Raw genomic sequence first — 19,983 nt, 5'->3', positions numbered from 1 at the left:
AACCCCAGGTGAGAGTATAGTGCATGTCAGACAGTTCATCTGCTGGGTGATCTCATCTCACTATAGTTGTTAAACGTGATATTGAATTCATCTTGTTGTATCTATCTAACAATTCTTATGTATTTTGAATCATTGTTCTCAGTTAACTGTTTTGGCTGAGTGCAAAGATAGCTAATATATTAATTTATGTAACCACATACACTGATTCTGCACATTGACTGATTGCTTACCTTTATCGTTTAAATTTAATGTACGTTATACTGTTATAATGGCCGTTATTGGTTATTAAAACTGATATTCTGCAAAAGAGACAGTGTAAATCAAATATCAAAATGAAACAAATTTGACTTATATTATGTTTTCATTGTTTAGATAGTGAAACAGCAAGCAGGGATGAGGTGAAAGAGGTTAAATGTAACACTGTTCCCTTTGAAGATTTACCCATGCATTAGCAGGCAGTTTTTGTTAGGTTTATTATTGAATATAGGCTGAGTGAATAGTGTATGGAATAAGCTAAATTGGGCTGTAGTGTATGAGTGTGTGTGAATGAGTGTGTATGGGTGATTTCCAATATTGGGTTGTGGCTGGAAAGGCATCTGCTGCATAAAACATGCTGGAATAGTTGGCAGGTTCATTCCACGATTGCTGATCGAAGACGGTTTCCCTTTGCACATTCACTTGATATAATTGCTCAAGTTTACTTTTATATTGTGTATTGTTTATTTATATTTATTTGTATTTAAATGTTCGAAGTACTTTTAGTTAATTAAAAAGTTATTAAAGTTACTAAGTTGACGAAACTGAAGTTTTTTTGTGTTTTTTTACCTGTTTCTCTAGTAAAATTACAATATCGTGATAATACCGTTATACCGTGATAAAAGCTCAATCAATTAATCGCAGCATGAAAATGTGATACCGGCACATGCCTAGTATATATGTATATACAACATGGCACTTATTATTTTAAATATAAAACTTAGTAATTTGGTAATACAAAAAACATAAGAATAAAGACAACACTGTTCTTTACAAAGCACAATATGTAGTTTCAACATTTTTCAACATTTTTATTACTAATAATTTTACTGCATTTTCTACTAAAATTATCATTACCGAATTGTGTCCAGGTATGTTTGAACAGGTGTTATGTTGTAATGTAAACCAATTTGCATGCACATTCAGCATGAAAAACAAATGAATTATTCTAATATGATATTTTACATGACAGAACAAATAATTTACAGAATATTCATGTATAACGATAATGAGAAAAGGCTGAAAAACTATGTGTCCGTGACGAATGTTCTCATCCTCACCCCATTGTAAAGTTCTGTTTAAACATGCATAAAGAGTTTAAATAAAGTTTAATTTTAAATGAAGGAGCGCATGGGCCAGTTGTCAGAAAAGATCTTTTATATTTCTCCAGTTTAATATAACATTTTCTCCTGTCAAAATGATTATCAGTACCAAAACAGGTAGTTTTCTAAATTACATAATGTTAGATTTACAATTTTTTATGAAAATGAACTTTTTTAAAGTCTTAACTATATGCACTGAGTAAAAATTTGCTAACTTGTCATAGTTTCCCTATTATTAGCAAAACATATTGAGGCACCTCATTCTCCGCAACTCTACTCTCATATACCGCAACCATTTAAGGACAGTTGTGGTAGAGAGAACGTCTGTTTCGGGAATGAGAATTAAGTAAATTGCATAATAGATTCAAATAACTCTTTTGAATGTAACGTTAATTTCAACCCAGAAGTACTTGAAGGGTACAGAAGGGAGGAAAGAGATAGCAGGTGTAATTACTAAAATAAACGCTCTACAGTGTTAGGAAATGTAATCATTTAAGCTAATTATTTCGTTTTAATCTGTACACACAGTGTACAATGCTAAATGGTTGTTAAAAAAAGTCACACTTGTGGTCTTCGCGGTCAAAAATTACAGCCATAGGAAATGAATGAGAAAAAGCAAAAATATGAACATTCAGAAAATACTTGGTTTGCAAAAAAAAAAAGAAAAAAAAAAAAGAAAAGTGCACAAGAATACATGCGTGACAAAAAAAAAAACAAAAAAAAAACAATAGATTTTCTTTGACTATTTTTTTTGAAGCACTAAAAATAAATCAGATTGAAATTCAATGTTGTTTTTCTACATGAAATGTTTTTCAACAAATTCTCATACATGGTATACTTAAAATCAAAGTTGAAATAATTAACCTAAATTCTACAAGCTATTACTCATTACCGCAACCAATGTTCATTAAGTGTTATTTTATTAATTTTTTTTAAAATTATTTGCTTTTTAGTGCATCTGCATAATCTACAAATTATGTCCTTTCAGGTTAGCCACATCACTTAGAAAATACATCAGGTTTTATCAAAATATATTAAAAAAAGTTTTGTTAGTTGTGTTGGGTATTTCGGTAATGAGAAAAACCAATAAAAATTAAAAACCCTGCTAATTTAAAAATAAATGTTGTTTCAGAATCTCAAGTAAATCTACATGACTGCTAATAATCCCTTTTTCAAAAATGTCAAAGTGAATTCGCTTTTTTAACAGAATCGATTTTGCTGACTGGTGTGTTTTTTTAATTTAAGACTTTTTATTACTTATTTTAGAACTTATGCTCAAAAAGGTACTAAATAATATGTATATATTTTAATTAACGTTGACAAATGCTCCAGACTTTGTTTGAAATATCTGCAAAAACAAAAAGTTAATTTATTTTTTTTAAATTCATGTTTGAAATTTAACTAAGTTTTCGTGATAATCGCCCACACACACATATGTGCGTAGATAGATAGATAGATAGATAGATAGATAGATAGATAGATAGATAGATAGATAGATAGATAGATAGATAGATAGATAGATAGATAGATAAGAACAACACATATTTTAATCTTCACAAAATCATGGTACTTTAAGCAAGTGGAAGACACACCTACTTCTCTTATTACCACCGGATGAAAAACACTCTACACTTACATAACATATCGCTTCGGTCAACAATAGATTCAAATAAGTAGGCTCGACAAAATAGTGCAATGATCTAAATCTTTAAACTTGACGTACTTGGATTTAGTTATTGCCATGCATGCCGTGTTAAACCTGTTTGAACTCTAGTTACCCCGACACATCAACATTCACACAGTTTAAAAACAAAACTCTAGTAAAATATTAAAGATATAAACATTACGTAGACATAATATTACACTGATACGAGGTCATAATACAGATTTGAACGGCAACCGGAAAACTGACTGACTTTCAATGGCTGTGGCGAGTTTGTGCTGACTAAATACTGTTAATGCTAATACCTAGGTAAACTTTAAATTTAACCGCTTCAAATGTCTTGCATCATTAGCGATAAGGCTTTTGGGGTATATATGTTAAATATGGGGGTTTAAATTATCACTAACAGTAGCAAAACAGAAATGTGTCCGTTATTCCTATACACACGCTAAGTAGTATAAATAGACTTACATGTTGTCCAATCACTTCACGCTGTTAGATTTCGTCTTTGTGTGCGCCTGTGGATAAATATAAATCATTTTTAGGTCCAACTTCTCCGCGTTATTCGTTTATTGTGGACAATATAAAAGCAGAAGTGACGGAGCATCTAAATTCACTTGGTCCATCCAGCAGCCATTACACACACCGTTTGCCTTTGTTCTACGCATGCGCAATTTTAAAATTTGGCCCACTAAGCGGCAGTGTTTCCACGGTGATTCTACTATGGTAAAGGTTTGTATGTGAATTAACAGATGAGTTAAGAAATTATAAAGAAGTATAAAGAACTGAGGACCGAACCGTCTCTTAGGTGGAAGTAAATATAACGTGTCATTGCATTTCTACGGCTCGGAGTAGTTATTAATATGAATTAATATCATTGAATAAATGTCACCAGTAACGTAATTAATAACCATAACCTAAAAACTGTACATTTTCGTATACACTTAAGCTTTTACATATTTTATTCTTGATTCATTGCATATAATCAGACATAAAAACAGTAAATGTCTTTCACCTTTATATATGTTCTGAGCCATATGGGCTGTAGGTGGCACTCGAGCACTAAACACTGTTTCAAACAACACAACTATTGTTTGAACTTAAGAATTATTGTTTGCAATTATACTAATAACAGTAAACTTGAAATAACCTACTGACTTAAAGGACGAAAAATTAAGACTTAGTTAAAGTGTAATTGTCATTCAAAATCGTTTTTGTCTAAATCTATAGAATACAGTTAATCGCGTATTCAGGATGGTCAGCCATTACTAAAACTAAACATACGCTTTAAACGGTTGTTTGCCCCTCAATTTAATCTAAACTTAATTGAAACATTTTAAGCTAATTCTGATAAGATTTTGATGTTGTGTACACCGAGAAAGTACAAAATTGTACAGACAAAAAGAAAATAACAATTTAGCTGTTTTTAGGAATGTCAAGAAAACCTTTTTTAACAACTGAACATATAAAATATCCATCTGGAGACTCAGAGCTCTAGTGAACGTTTCTTATGTGAACGCCCCCTCAGTCTTCTGTACAGAGGTGCGTTTGTGTCGACGCTGCCATATTCAGTCTAGTGCACTTGTTACGCGGATGTTGAGGAAGTGGTGTTAGTGGCATTGGATGAGTATCATCCGCACTTGATTCAGCACCGTGAGAAATAGAATCAAATGCCGCGCTGCTATGGACACGGTAGGCGTATCGCACACGGACCCGCTCGATGACTATGAGCTAATACACCGCATAGGCAGCGGGACATACGGAGATGTTTTTAAGGTAGGACAACGATAGAAACTGGTCTTATAAAACGAATATCGTGAACACCATGTGCCAGTGATGTAAAATAAAGAAAAACAGTACTATAACGATTTACAATTGCCAAAGTTTCCACCTCAAAACCATTTGGCATTTTGGTGCCACTAACAGGGTAACAAATAGTGGTATGCTGTTGAAAACATGCCTCGCGGCGACTGTTTACATATTGTCTATTAGCAAATTTACGCATTGTTTTTAAAACACTTTCTTGCAGAACATTAATATGTTTGAACTTCACCGTATGCGATGTATTGTCAGATGGTTTCTCTGTTATGACTTCAACTTTCACATCCCATTCACTTTGATGTTCAGGAACGCCCAGAGAGCATGCGATTCTGCTTATGTACTGTAGTCTACTGTACCTTTATTGCTTCCTGATGAGATAGAAACCACGATATCTTACTGAAAAATAGCTTTCCTTAAACTAAACTGTTTATTGTCACAACATATAGGCCTAATAATATCCGGGCATGAAAAACATCGTACATTTTGCATGCAAGGAACTGAGGAAATAATTAATAAAATTGTTTTAAATCTCTTGTCTATACACAGTTCTGTCTTGCTGAAATGCTTTTGTGTGTCTTACAATAATCTTGTATTATGATTGGCTAGATTTCCCATTTCATATCACTGTGACTGAACAAATATGAACCATTGCCTTGATAGCTGAGAAAGACCTATTACAGGATGTGATTTGGTTTCAGCAGGAAAGAAAACAGGAAATGAGCATTGGTACATGTCTCTACCTTCTAGTGTGTGCTGATCCACTATTGGCTGATGGTTACTGTGGTTACAAGCTGACAGCTTCTTTTTGTTGTAGACCACACTGGCATATAATGTGTGCTTGGTAAATTGTTTTATAATAGTTTGGTGGTGAGTGGTTGTAGATAGTTTCATGTGCTGTTGACACATAATTAAGAGATAGTTCATGCAAAACTGAAAATTCAGTCATCACTTACTCACCCTTTACTTATTCCTGTTTTGTTTACAGCTTTCTTCAGAATATCTTTGTTAGTGTTTAACAGAGTAAAGAGATTTATAATTGTTTTAACTTCAGAGTGAGTAAAAACAATTTTGGTGAACTAGCTCTTTAAATACAAATGAAATATACACAATTTAAACATCAAAAGGATTCTTATCATTAAGGACATTATGTATATTTAATTTGTTGGCAAAATATTCTAATATTGATGTTTTGTTTGTAAAATATATATTGAAAGTGAAGTGACAAAAGTTGTTGTAGTGGCTTGATACTCTGCAGGCCTTTAAAAGAACCAGGAAGAAGCTAAACTATATCTAAATCTGACTACTGCAGGTCTGATGTCAAAATGTGTTGTTTTTTTGCAGAAGCGCAATAACATTAAATTAATATGCAAAACCAACAACTTTGTTTGTCTTTATAGGCCCGTAGCATCAAGACCTCAGTCATTGCAGCCATTAAAGTGGTCAAACTGGACCCTGGTAGGTCTTTTTTTTTTAATTCTCATTTGCATTTGATTGATATTGTAATACATTCTATGTATTTTTTAGTAGATGTTGGTAATATTGAGTAGTTGTTTTTACATTTTATGACAAACAAAATTGACTATATATATTATGTCTACAAAATATATAAATTTATTTTTTGTAAGTTCATGGACAGTCAAAAAGTTTTAAACTATGTATTAGCAGGCAAAGTCAATCAAACCCTTCCAGATTTTTTTTACTTGATGTACCTCCTGGGAATTTAAAGGGAACATTAAACCACACACACACACGCACGCACACACATACACACACACACACACACACACCACACAAAACACGCACGAAACATGAATATGAACATGAAAGTCGTATGTTGATTTAGTTATGCGCTCTTTATCAACTTACAACTCAAGTCGGGAAGCCCAGCATCATTGAGGAAAAATGTTAAATGTTATTGCTAGATGTACAACCCCAAATCAGAAAATTTGGGACAGTGTGGAAAATGCAAACAAAATAGAGAAAAGTGACTTTTAAATTTATTTTGACTTGTATTTCATTGCAGACAATACAACAGCACATTATTTAACATATTCCTCATGATTTGATTTTGATTTTAAATAAACACATACTTCAGTTTTAGTTCTTGCAACACATTTCAAAAAGTTGGAACAGTAAAGCATTTACCACTTTTAATGTTGTCATTCCTTTTCACAACAATTAAAGTACATAAAACAAAACTTAAAAGACTTGCAACATAAGGTGTCTTAAGGTGGGCAACAGTACGGGGTCTTCATAGTGCACATTCTTTATTGGAGACAGCTCGGGACTGCAGGCAGGCCAGTCAAGTACCTGTATCCTCTTCCTCCGCAGCTAGGACTTTGTAATGCCAGGTCATATGTGACTACATGGAAACAAACTGGCAGATGAAGCAGCAAAACAAGCTATCTCATTGATAGTGACAGAATGTTTAATTCCCCCTGAGGACTTGAAACCTACAATTAATTTGTATATACACGAAACATGGCAAAGGGAATGGGACAACTGCATAAAAATCAATTACTTGAAATTAACCTGAAAATTAATGAAAGACACTTTGCAAATTATAATTTTGAGACCAGACATGAACAAACTGTCTATACTAGATCTCGAATTGGACATTCTAGGTTGACTCATTTGTATTTACTGAATAACGAAGCACGACCTAAATGTAATTACTGCCAAGCTGCTCTACCATGAAACATATTTTGTTGGAATGTGGAAGTTTTGAATACCGTTAGACAAAACTTTTATGAAGAGAGTACTTTGATGGACATTTTTTAAAAAGTACCACCAGGAAGAATCTCAAATTATTTATTAAAAATTGAACTGATAAATCATATTTAACAAAATTTTATTTATTCTATTTTATATATTTGTCTAAGTAACTTTTTATTGTAATGCAAATTTATTTTCATCATATAATTTTTTATGTATATCCATTTTGCCATAAAAAAGCCATAAGTTGCTGATGTGGCAATAAATAAATAAATAAATAAATACATAAATAAGTAAATAAATAAATAAATAAATAAATAAATAAATAAATAAATAAATAAATAAATAAATAAATAAATAAGGACTTTTGTAATGTGTGCAAAATGTAGTTTTGCATTGTCTTGTGAATATGCATGGGCATCTCTGGAAAAGAAGGCAGCATATTGTGCTCCAAAATCTCTATGTACTTTTTATCATTAATAGTGTCATCACCGAAGTGCAAGTTACCTTTGCCAAGGGCACTGACACCACCCAATACCATGACAGACGCTGGCTTTTGACTAGTTGCTGGTAACAGTCTGGATGATCCTTATTTTTTATTTATTTTTTGGTCCTGAGGTCACAGCGTCCATTTATCTCAAGAAATTCCTAAAATACTGATTAATCTGACCATAGTGCATGTTCCACTGTGTGATGGTCCATCCCAGATGCCTCTGAGCCCAGAGAAGTTGACAGCGCTTCTGGACACTGTTAGAGCTTCCTTTTGGCACAGTACAATTTTATCTGCTATTTGTGAACTACGTTTTGTGATTCTGGATGAAGGTTTGCCAAAGTATTCCTAAACCCATGTGGTGATATCGCTTATAGATGAATGAGGATTGTTGATGCAGTGCTGCCTGAGGAATCGGAGATCATGGTTGTTCATCTTAAGTTTGCGCCCATTACACACTGAAATTTCTCCAGATTCCTTATATCTTTTAATTATGTTATGCACTGTTGAAGGTGAAATATCCAAATGTCTTCCTATCTTTCTATGAGGAAAAATAGTTTTTAGATATTTTAGTAATTTTCTCACATATTTGTTGGCAAACTGGCAATCGTCTCCCCATCTTTGCTCCTGAAAGGACTAGACCTTTCTTGGATGCTGCTTTTCTGCCAAATCATAATTACAATCACCTGTTGACATCAACTATTTCAAATCGCATCATTATTAATCTAGTTTTCTTGATTACTAGCCCTAAATTGCTCCTGTCCCAACTTTTTTGGAATGTGTTGCAGGTCTGAATGACAAGAAAGGATGGATATTTACAAATGAAATGAAGTTGACTACAAAACATGAAATATTTTGTGTTCATATTGTCTGCAATGAAATACAAGTCAAAGTAGTTTTGGAAATTACTACTTTCTTTCTTTGTTTATCTGCGTTTTCCATACTGTCCCAACTTTTTTTGTTTTAAGGGTTGTATCATACCATCTCAAAGTACCTATAGAGCACAGGTGCCAAATCCAGTTCCTGGAGGGCCGCAGCTCTGCGCAGTTTAGCTTTAACCCTAATTAAACACATCTGATCAAACTCATTGAGTCTTTCAGACTTGTTTGAAACCTACAGGTAAGTGTGTTGAAGCAGAGTTGGAACTAAACTGTGCAGAGCTGCGGCCCTCGAGGAACTGGATTTGACACCTGTGCCATAGAGGTATGCATTTAAATTCTATTTTCCAACTCCTTACATGAATATTTACAAATGCATTATGTGGGATTAACTTATTTATTCCTATTAGTATGAGTTATTGATTCCGGTCATTGTATTGTCAGTAATAATAACTGTTCAGTCAGTCAGTCAGTAGAAATGTTATGTTAAATTTGCCCCAGTCCAACAGCTTTTAATCACATAATTATTTAACAATTTATTTAAATAAGAATAAACTTTTTAAATTTCACACCAAAACCTTGTTTTTTCATTTTATGGGAACATTTTCTGGGTAACAAAAAAAGGGCCAAGTTTAAGGGGTCAATCAGTAATTCAAACATTAAATAATAGCAGTCCTAGAAATTTGAAACTTTGAAACTAAAGGATTGGAAAAGCCCACATGCAGCTACTATACTTCTCTGTTTTAATTCAGTTTAATGCATGAATTTTTAATTATACAGCTCTTTTTTTTAATCCTGGATTAACATGATGTTATTTTGAGTATTTTCAAAAGATTATTGACTAAAAGCAGAATCAGAAAAGTTCACGGACCATCATTATTTAACCAATTTTTCTAATTAGTAGCTCTACACTGCTCCTGTCCCTGTGGGTGTGGATGTGCTCATTGTGTCCTTCTTGGTTGCCCACAGGGTGCCAACATTCTTTTGACATTTTCTGTTTATTTTTTCTGTCAGGTGATGATATTTCAAGCATTCAAAGTGAGATAACCATGATGAAAGACTGCACTCACAAAAACATTGTCGCCTATTTTGGCAGCTACCTAAGGTTAGTTCCACACAAAATGAATACAGCACTATGCAGATAACAGAAGTAAAACTAACAATAAACATCTTTCTGTTCCTTAGAAATAACAAGTTATGGATCTGCATGGAATTTTGTGGAGGAGGGTCATTGCAAGACATTTACCATGGTATAGAATTCAACAATTTACTTAGTTTTTCAATACTTGATATAATGGATTAATGCATGTAATTCAAATAATTGCACATGTTCTAGACTATTGTTATTAAAATTATATATTATAATTGTCATGTATATAGAGATAATTTGACAATCAGTTAATCTGTCAGTTATTTTATTGCTTGATTGATTGGATAGAAAAACTGAAGTGAATATATTTACAACTTAAAATGAACAGGGCTTTTCTGTATTTGGGTTTTAAAACTTGTTTGAAGTGTATGCATTTACCATTGTTTTCTGTTGTTATTTATGTTGTCTGAAAGAGGGATAATGTTCAAAAGCTCATATGTTATTTTGTCAGTCTAAATGAAGTCATTGTGTTTCTGCAGTCACTGGTCCTCTGAAAGAGAGACAGATAGCTTATGTTAGCAGAGAGACACTTCAGGTGAGAAAGTATTCATTCATTTTCCTTCGGCTTAGTCCCTGACTATCAAGCAGGAAGTCCACGAGGTCTTAAAAAGTCTTAAAATGTCTTAAATTTCAAAAACAAAATTTTAGGCTTTAAAAAGTCTTAAATTAAAAGTGTGTAGGTCTTAAATAATTTTAAACAGGTCTTAATTTTCCTATGTCCAGGTAAAGCTATCGGGCTGACACCCAATCATCAATAATTCATTTAAAAAATTTTTTTCAATGTTTAAGTTTTTATTGCAAAGAGATACAATTCATAACTGCTGTTAAACATTTTACAGCAAATTCTCCAAATTAAATGGCCTAATCAGAGAAATAAAACTAAAGCAACACATTCCTTTACACGATCTTCCATTAATACAAAAACTATTTACAGATGTAACTGGCCCATTAAAAAAATCTTTAATGTTTATCCTGTATAAGTCCAAAATTTTATTCATAATGGTCTTTAAAAGTCTTAAATTTGACCCAAAAAACCTGCAGAAACCCCGTCAAGGGTCGCCACACCAGAATTAACTGCCAGTGAGGTAGCATTATCTTATTTAATATTATTTTCATTTGTTTTAAAGTAATAATTGTTTTTTAAGACTATTTAACATTTGAAACTGCAGTAGTTCTGAAATCAGACTAAAGCAGTGCAATCAGTGCAACTTGCATTATAGTTCTTAAAAAAGCAGCACAGTGCATTTCGGTTCTCATATATGCATGTAGTTTCATTACTGAGCACCGAAATGCACTGTGCTGTCTTTTCTGTGACATGTGACACTTGGACAAAATAATGTCCCTCTGGAATTATTATATTGAAAATCAATCAGTAGTATCAAAGTATCAAAAAGTGTGACAGCCTAATTTGTGTTATTGTTTTTTTCAGCAAACTACACATGATTTTATTAAATAAATTAGAGATTTTCACCTAGAGCATAAAATAATTATTGTTTAAAAAGCCAAAACAATTTTAGACATGATCATTTACATTTATAAACAAGAAAAAAGTATTTTAACTTTAGAAGAATTATGGAAACAATTAAGTATTTGGTGGAATAACCCTGATTTTCATTCATAACAAATGACAACATTTGTCCTTTTGAACAATTTTTTGCAAAAAAAAATTTTTTAAATAATATTTTTATTTTTAATGCACAGTTACATTAACAGACATGTATAAAATAAAGCAAATATATTAACATTTCTCGCAAACAAATACTCTAGACATAATTATCTAGAGACAATTAGAACTTTCAAGTTGTCTCTTAATTATATGTGTGTACAGTGCATCCGGAAAGTATTCATAGTGCTTTTTTTATGTTACAGTCTTATCCCAAAATGGATTAAAGTCATTTATTTCCTCAAAATTTTACACACAATGTGATTTTTCAGGTTTTTTATTTTTAATAAATTTGCAACAATTTCAAAAAATATTTTTTCACATTGTCATTATGGGGTATTGTTTGTGGAATTTTAAGGAAATAAATGAATTTAATCCATTTTGGAATAAGACTGTAATGTAAAAAAATGTAGAAAAAGTGAAAGGCTATGAATACTTTCCGGATGCACTGTATGTATCTGTGTATGTAAACAGATGTTTGTATATTTTTTTCACAGATGTTTTCTATATATTTATAGGGGCTACACCATCTCCATCAGACAGGAAAAATGCATAGAGACATAAAAGTAATTTTACTAATCAATATGGTATAACATACATTCATTAGCTGTATATATACAGCAGTGCATGTGAGATAGAATAGGTATGTGGATGTGCTCATTGTGTCCTTCTTGGTTGCCCACAGGGTGCCAACATTCTTTTGACAGAGCGAGGGGATGTCAAACTAGGTCAGTCTGGGTTTACCACTATCTCATATACTTAGATATAGATGCACATGCATATATTAACTAATACTTAAATAATCTCCTAAATGTGGCTTTTGTCTCCCCTCTGTCTGTCAGCGGATTTTGGAGTGGCAGCTGAGATCAACGCATCTGTTGCTAAAAGAAAATCCTTTATTGGGACACCATACTGGTAAGTCACCAATATATAATCTTTTTGTAAACATAGACTGTGTATTTTTTGTACACTACCATTCTAAAGAGTATGTTCATTCATTCATTCATTCATTCATTCATTTATTCATTCAAAAATATTTTGCTACTTATTTAAACTACTTATTTAAAGTAATAGCTTAAAACAACACAATTCTTGAAATTTCTTTGGGAAAAACTTAATTGATTTACGTTCAAACAACTGAAATTTGTAAAAACAATTAAGTTAACTTAATCGATTTGTGGTAGGACAACATAAATGAATTGTGTGAAACTCTTCATTTTTCACAGTCCTGATTTATCAGGGGTCACTACAGTGAAATTAACCGCCAGTTACTCTGGCACATGTTCTCTACGTAGCGGCCGCAACCCAGCACTGAGAGTACACTAACTTGTAAACCCCCAATGCTGGTTGTGCTGATTAACATTTGGTGAAAAAACATAATAAATGTTTTTTTTTTTTATGTTAAACACACAGTTGAAGTCAATGCAGTTGAAGAATTATTAGCCCCCCTTAGATTTTTGTTTTTTATAAATATTTCCCAAATGAAGTTTAACAGAGCAAGGAATTTTCACAGTATGTCTGATAATATTTTTTACTTCTGGAAAAGTATTATTTGTTTTATTTCAGCTAGAATAAATGCAGTTTTTTATTTTTTTTCAAAAAACCATTTTGAGGTCAAAATTATTAGCCCGTTTTTTCGATAGTCTACAGAACAAACCATCGTTATACAATGACTTGCCTAATTACCCTAACCTGCCTAGTTAAGCTAATTAACCTAGTGAAGCCTTTAAATGTCACTTTAAGCTGTAGAGAAATGTCTTAAAAAATATCTAGTAAAAATATTTATTTACTGTCATCATGGCAAAGATAAAATAAATCAATTATTAGAAATTAGTTATTAAAACTATTATGTTTAGAAATGTGTTGAAAAAATCTTCTCTCTCTTAAACAGAAATTGGGGAAAAAATAAACATGGGGGCTAATAATTCAGGGTGGCTAATAATTCTGACTGCAACTGTATACTGGCACTTAACACATCAAAGGTAATACTAAATACTTCTTTTAAAAATGTAGTGATTCCAAACCTTAAAATTGTGGTATGTATAAAATTATTATATTGAATGTAAAAGGCATGTACAAAATACCATTAGTTATTTAAATAATAATAGCGTAGTTAATAGAAAAATATACTGAATACTGTACTTCAAATAGTCCACATTTCATTTCAGAAATGAATATATTTATTCATATTTAATATTGTAATAAGTGTTTTATTGTATACTATTTTTCTCCTAGGATGGCTCCAGAAGTTGCAGCAGTGGAAAAGAAAGGTGGTTACAACCAGTTGTGTGATATCTGGGCAGTGGGCATCACAGCTATTGAGCTAGCAGAGCTACAGCCACCTATGTTTGACCTACACCCTATGAGGTTTGAACACAAACAAATATACACACATGTTGTCACAAGAAAGTCACAAGATCCATTTGCGTAGGGACAAACATTTGTATTAAAAAATAACCAGCTGGAATCTGTAGATGAAGGTGGTGCAGATAATAATCCAGACCAACAAAGAGTAATCCAATACAGCTGAAAAGCTTAAGAGTCTAGATGACAGTGGTGCAGATAATAATCCAGATAGATGGGAAGTACACCAAGGCCAGGCATACTCTATGGGATTTAAGCAAGGCACCAACTCACACTATACAGTAAGATCACATGTCTTGTAAAGCCAAAGCTCACTATTCATGTGCACGCAATATACTGTATTGTCTGATTGGTCAGCAGCGACTTGACTGCTCACACTATACATGCTTTCTAAACATGATATATTTTTCTAAACATTTCATACATATGCATTTTTTCTAAACAGAATTTCTTAAACTTTTTTTTACGAATCCACCAGAGGCCACTGTGTCCGCTTTTTCAGATTTCAAATTTCCCTCGCGAGTGCCATTCGTGCCTGCTGTTCCTACATAAATCCACGAGAGGCTGCTGTCGACTGACTGACTTACAGACTAACCCCCACCCTCCCCCTTCCTTAAACCCAACCAATAGTGTAAAAAAAAGCCCCCGATTTTTACCACGCTTTCAGATATCACCACATTTTCACCCTGTTATTTATATTTTTATTTTATTTTTTAGCTTTTGTTTTTGTCTTACCTGCTGTATGGAACCATTCTTCACTGGACTCGAACCCCATTGTCGCGGTCAACTCCGCTCTGCTTTTCAAGTCCAAACATGTCGAGCTACCAGTTAAACTAATAACAGCGGAAAAGCTGTCCATACGGAAGTAAGCGGTCAGCTGATTAGTGAGAAAAGGAACGGCGTCATACTGCCCAATATCATTCATTTTAAAGATGAAATGCAGCCATACATAGCTCTGGCTACATAATTCATGATCTCCAGCAACGTATATTAGGGTACGTTTTCAGAATGAGCATATGTTGACTCAATATCGCCACTGGCTTGCTTGGTTTTGGGACTTTTGGAGCTGTGCATCAATGGATTTGCTTTCAGTGTTTGGACTTTCAGCAGTGAAATTTAAACCACACTTTAAGCGCTTTAGAAATAGATGAATTGAATTGAAAATCGAATAGCTCTGAACAGAATTCTTTCACAGAATTTCTGCCATGTCAAAAAATTGCCCATCTAACTGATTATCTAATCGCCTTTCAAATTCTGCACTAAAAAGCTGAAATTCAGCAGAATTCAAAGAAGGGATGTACATGTCAGAATTCATCTCAAAATCGGACCCAATCACATGGTATGGTGTATACCCTGCCAAAGTCTACACAACCTAGGTATACTGTTTTTTTTACCCCCTGTACATGTAGACTTATAAATATTTGCTCAAACCTTTAACACTCAATAGTCATTGTAGAAAATGTATTTCTCAGTGTTAACTGTGCCAGTTTCATTTATTTTGCTAGTTTACACAGTGTCAGCCAGCTAATTTTGACCCCTTGTTAACCATGATGCTATTGATGTTTTCACATGCAGAAAAGAGCAATTTTAGTTTTCCCTAGAAAAAAAAGGGGGGAAAAGTTACTTTTTGTAGACTTTGACCTCCAAATTTGGAATTTTTTTAACCCTCAGAGCTTTGATGCTGATGTCCAAGAGCAGTTTTCAACCCCCAAAACTGAAGGAAAAGAACAAATGGTAAACTGTTGATTTTGCCCATCTTTGCATAAATAATAAAGTATTCTATTTGCTAAATAAATGGAAACAATTTCATTTGGAACATTAGGTCTGCAGAATTTCACAGTTTCATCAAAATGGCTCTCACTAAGAACCCTCGGAAAAGGCCAACAGCAGAAAAGATCCTACAAGTATGTTAACCCAAATATGTAGAATATCTTTAATAATGTTTTTTGTTTGTTTTAATACAGGACCTAATTTTAACAATTGTGTTAGTTAGAATGACTTTTGTTGTTCCTCTCTGTTTTCAGCATGCTTTTGTCATGCAGCTCCTCACACGCAACCTTGTTATAGAGCTGCTGGACACAGTCAATAACCCTGATCTGCAACAGACACAGACTATGGATGAGAGCGATCTAGAGGTGAACAAAGGACAATAATAATAATGTTTTCCTTCAAAATGGGAGAAAAAAGTTCGTTTCAGAACATGTTCGATTAAATCTGCAGTGGGGATACTACTGTTAGCTACAGTTAACTTTTACTTTACTGAAAAAAGCCATACATACTTTTACTATAATTTTATTAGAGCTAGTTACCAAGGTAACGTCCCTCAATTTTGTTTTGTTTGAAATGCAAAAATAATATAATAAATATATAGCAAAGTACTGAAATTTTTAAAATAGACTAACAAAACTACAAAATTTAAACTACAAAAATAAAATATTTGTAAAAATACGATAATAGTAGGTAATTGATACTAAAATTACACTATGTAAATGCGTATGTGATTACTATGCAATTACGTCTTGCATAATAATCAGCATTATTATGTAATGTAATTACTAACACAGATTAAGGAGGAACAATACTTATATATTTATTAATCATAGTTCAACATTTACTTAAATTTTAAATTACATTATAAACTAAACATCTGCTTGTTAATAACAATGCAAGTTAAGAACTAAAAATAAAATACTTTATTTTTAACAAAGTTAAGAGTTAAGTTAAGATGATATATCACCTGTATAGAAAACATAATAATTTAATGTATATTATTATTATATAAATATTTTATTACATAAGGCAAAAATCAGACAGTTCAGTCAATAAGTGAAACTGGCAAAAACAAAAGCAAAGGCAAAAGAAAATACTTGCGGACTTGTCACTAAAAAAGTTGGGGGAGAATGACTGGTAAAATTCAGGAAAAAAAAAATAGACTGGCTGGTAGAACAGTGGCAGGTTGGAGAGGAATCAAGCAACGGTCAGAAACAGGCCTCAACCCAACCACTTGCAGGGTCAGAAGCAAACAACAATCTGGCACTAAACAGCACAAACAAGGAGAATAAGAAGTGAAATAAGTAAGGGGAATTCTGCAGTGGTTTTCATGTGTCAAATTGTAAAAGTAGACTTTAAAAAAAATTAAATAAATAAATGAACATATCCTACTTAATAATAATATATAATAATAATAATAATAATAATAATAATAATATAATAATAATAATAATAATATAATAATCATCATCACCACCATCATCATCATCATCATTATTATTATTAAAGTAGGATTTAATTTATTTCCTAATAAATAATACATATTAAATTTCATCTCTTAATAAATAGCCTCATTATTTATTTATTTATTTATTTATATGATTTATATATGAGATTAGAATACGTGTTAGCTTTTGTAAGTGATTTTATGTTTTAGAATAGAATATGTAATGTTCTCCATAATAATTGTAAAGGAAACATAGGCCCTAAATGTGCCATTTACATATATTTCAATTAGAATGGAAAAACGAGTGCCTGTTTTTACCAAAACTAATATTGGATTTTTTTTTTATCCGTGTGCGTGTAATTCAATATAATTTGCACAAAAAATTATGGGTTTTTTCTCTAAAGAAGTTGTTACTCCACCCCGTTTAGAGCATCATTATGGACGTTTTACGTTATAACTAATATGGTTAAAACGATGAATCTGCGACAGAGAAACTACGGGTTTTGGGAAACACTTGTCACAACATCTTTCTTTTCCTAAACGATGCATTGTACTATGATAGTTCCGCTGCAAGTTACGTCGTTGTTTGGGAAACGCACCCCTGGAGTCCTGATACTAATGGAACTTTATTGTAGTGCTGCTAAAATTTAGCAGTGTTACAAAAAATATTAAATCAAATTTTACAGATTTACAGAAATCATTATTTTTGTAGTTCAATTTGGTACCTTAACCAAACATACACACTTCACCTTTAATACTCAATCAAACAGTAAACTGGTATTAAACTGGGACGTTACATGTGATTTGTAACATCTCTGTATGGTTCTTTCTTACTATGTGGTTTGAGAGTTTGTGTCATTGTTTGTGTGTCTGTGTGTTTACAGACATGCAGTGTCCTACCAGATAAGATTCATTCTTTAGCAAAACTTCCTGTTCAGAGGACTCTGTCAGAGCAGCAGTGTGAGTCCTGTTCATAATCTAGCACACAGTAAAACAGTAGTTTCTTTGGTGAAATATTTTATGATTTTTAAAATTGTTGTCACAAACACCACATGAATACATGAATGCATTTCTGACAAGAGAGACCTTTACCTGAGTTTTCCATTATGTATTAAATTGGGGGAACAAATTGATCATTTTTCATTTGAACCTGGCACCTACTGATTGTTTCGAGTTGTTTTCTGCCCTATTCAATACACTCAGTGTACAGTGGCATGTGAGTATACGTAGTCAACTTTATAATTTAAAGTCGTTTAAAATAGCATTCACAATAACTCATCAAGTTCTCTCTAAAACTGTAATAACAAAGAATTATCGAGTAATATGATTGTTACGAACTTTCTACAGAAGTAGTGACCACTAATCAGGAGTGACAAAAATTTGACATTTGTCAGTGAAAGTCATTGCTGTGCTTTGGTAGATTACAGCAAGTCATGGCCACAAGCCAAGTTTAACTGGACAACAACAGCTATTGTAATTGAGAAGCCACTCTAGAGCTATGAAAGGACGCATTGTGTGTGTTTCTGAGTGTGCCTTTGGGTTATATTTGTTTGCAAGAATGCATGAGTGTGCAGCCAAATCTGCATGGTAGAATGTCATGCAGACAATAATACAGAAAGTCATGCACCATAGCCCTACCACACATTGTAAATGAAAGGGGAAGTGTGGTATGAATACAATGATTCTGTTTTGACTTGTGACAATATCTTTTTCTGCTTTCCAGTTGACCATGTGAAGTTTGGACTACCTATGAGAAAGGAGACAGATCCCTGTCCAGTTCTGGTGAGAATAAAAATTGGAATAAAATCTAATTGAATTTGTCTAATAAATAATTATTATATATATATTATTATATATATATAATATATATATATAATATATATATATATATATATATATATATATAATATATATATATATATATATATATAATAATAATTTTTTATTATTATTTTTTTTTTTTTTTTTTGAGAAAATAAACTAAATACAGGGTTTATACGGTCGGTCATGGAAAACCTGGAGAAGTCATGGAATTTTTTCAAGGTATTTTCCAGGCCTGGAAAAGTTTTAGAAAAACAGAAAAACCGACAAAGTTTTGGAAAAGTCAGGGAAATTATTTTAACAAATATCTGTATACTTGAATTAGGCCTGCGCGATATTGGAAAAATCTGACATTACGATATGTTGTATTTCTGCGATTATATATTGCGATGTGAATACAATTTCACCAGATGATTTAACAGGCTTATTTGGATTGATTGGGGGATTTTGTAGAAGACTGAATCTCGAATAATATACAACAAATAAATTACAAGCATAGATAAATAAAATATAGTAAAGATAAAAGTGAATTATAGTTTTCAGGTATTCACTATTTAGGTACAGATATTGAATAATCAACACTGCATAGTCTTCATTGTATATTATTTAATATTTTTTAAAGTTACAAAAAATGTCTGGTGGCCGGATGTTTTAATTTAAAATATTGAAATGTTCACACAGTCACAAGCCTTAAAGGGACAGTTTACTCAAAGATTAAAATGTACTCACTATTTACTCACGCTTCACTTGTTTCAATACTATAGGGGTTATTCAATTATATTCTTTTTGTGTTCATTAAAAAAAAGAAAACTCATAAATGTTTGAAACAAGTGAAGGGTGTAA

General features: G+C 32.3%; 2 protein-coding genes across 2 annotated transcripts in view; one reads left to right on the top strand and one right to left on the bottom strand.

Moving 5' to 3' along the window:
* Positions 1-3,662, bottom strand: part of rnf145b (ring finger protein 145b) — a 39,486-nt gene extending 35,824 nt beyond the window's left edge. Inside the window, 1 exon segment of the mRNA XM_056446104.1 lies at positions 3,493-3,662. The gene's annotated coding sequence lies outside the window, so the exon portion shown is untranslated.
* An 892-nt stretch (positions 3,663-4,554) lies between these two features.
* Positions 4,555-19,983, top strand: part of LOC130214921 (mitogen-activated protein kinase kinase kinase kinase 2-like) — a 43,440-nt gene continuing 28,011 nt past the window's right edge. Inside the window, 14 exon segments of the mRNA XM_056446797.1 lie at positions 4,555-4,797; positions 6,240-6,297; positions 9,940-10,030; positions 10,111-10,175; positions 10,555-10,610; positions 12,257-12,304; positions 12,424-12,466; positions 12,581-12,653; positions 13,974-14,105; positions 15,774-15,836; positions 15,925-16,006; positions 16,127-16,237; positions 18,204-18,279; positions 19,043-19,101. Of these exon segments, the coding sequence (XP_056302772.1) occupies positions 4,705-4,797; positions 6,240-6,297; positions 9,940-10,030; positions 10,111-10,175; positions 10,555-10,610; positions 12,257-12,304; positions 12,424-12,466; positions 12,581-12,653; positions 13,974-14,105; positions 15,774-15,836; positions 15,925-16,006; positions 16,127-16,237; positions 18,204-18,279; positions 19,043-19,101 (1,050 nt within the window). The 5' untranslated portion in view covers positions 4,555-4,704.

This window comes from Danio aesculapii, chromosome 21 (assembly GCF_903798145.1).
Source record: "Danio aesculapii chromosome 21, fDanAes4.1, whole genome shotgun sequence".
In the NCBI taxonomy this organism is placed as follows: Eukaryota; Metazoa; Chordata; class Actinopteri; order Cypriniformes; family Danionidae; genus Danio; species Danio aesculapii.
This window is presented reverse-complemented; position numbering and strand designations above follow the sequence as displayed.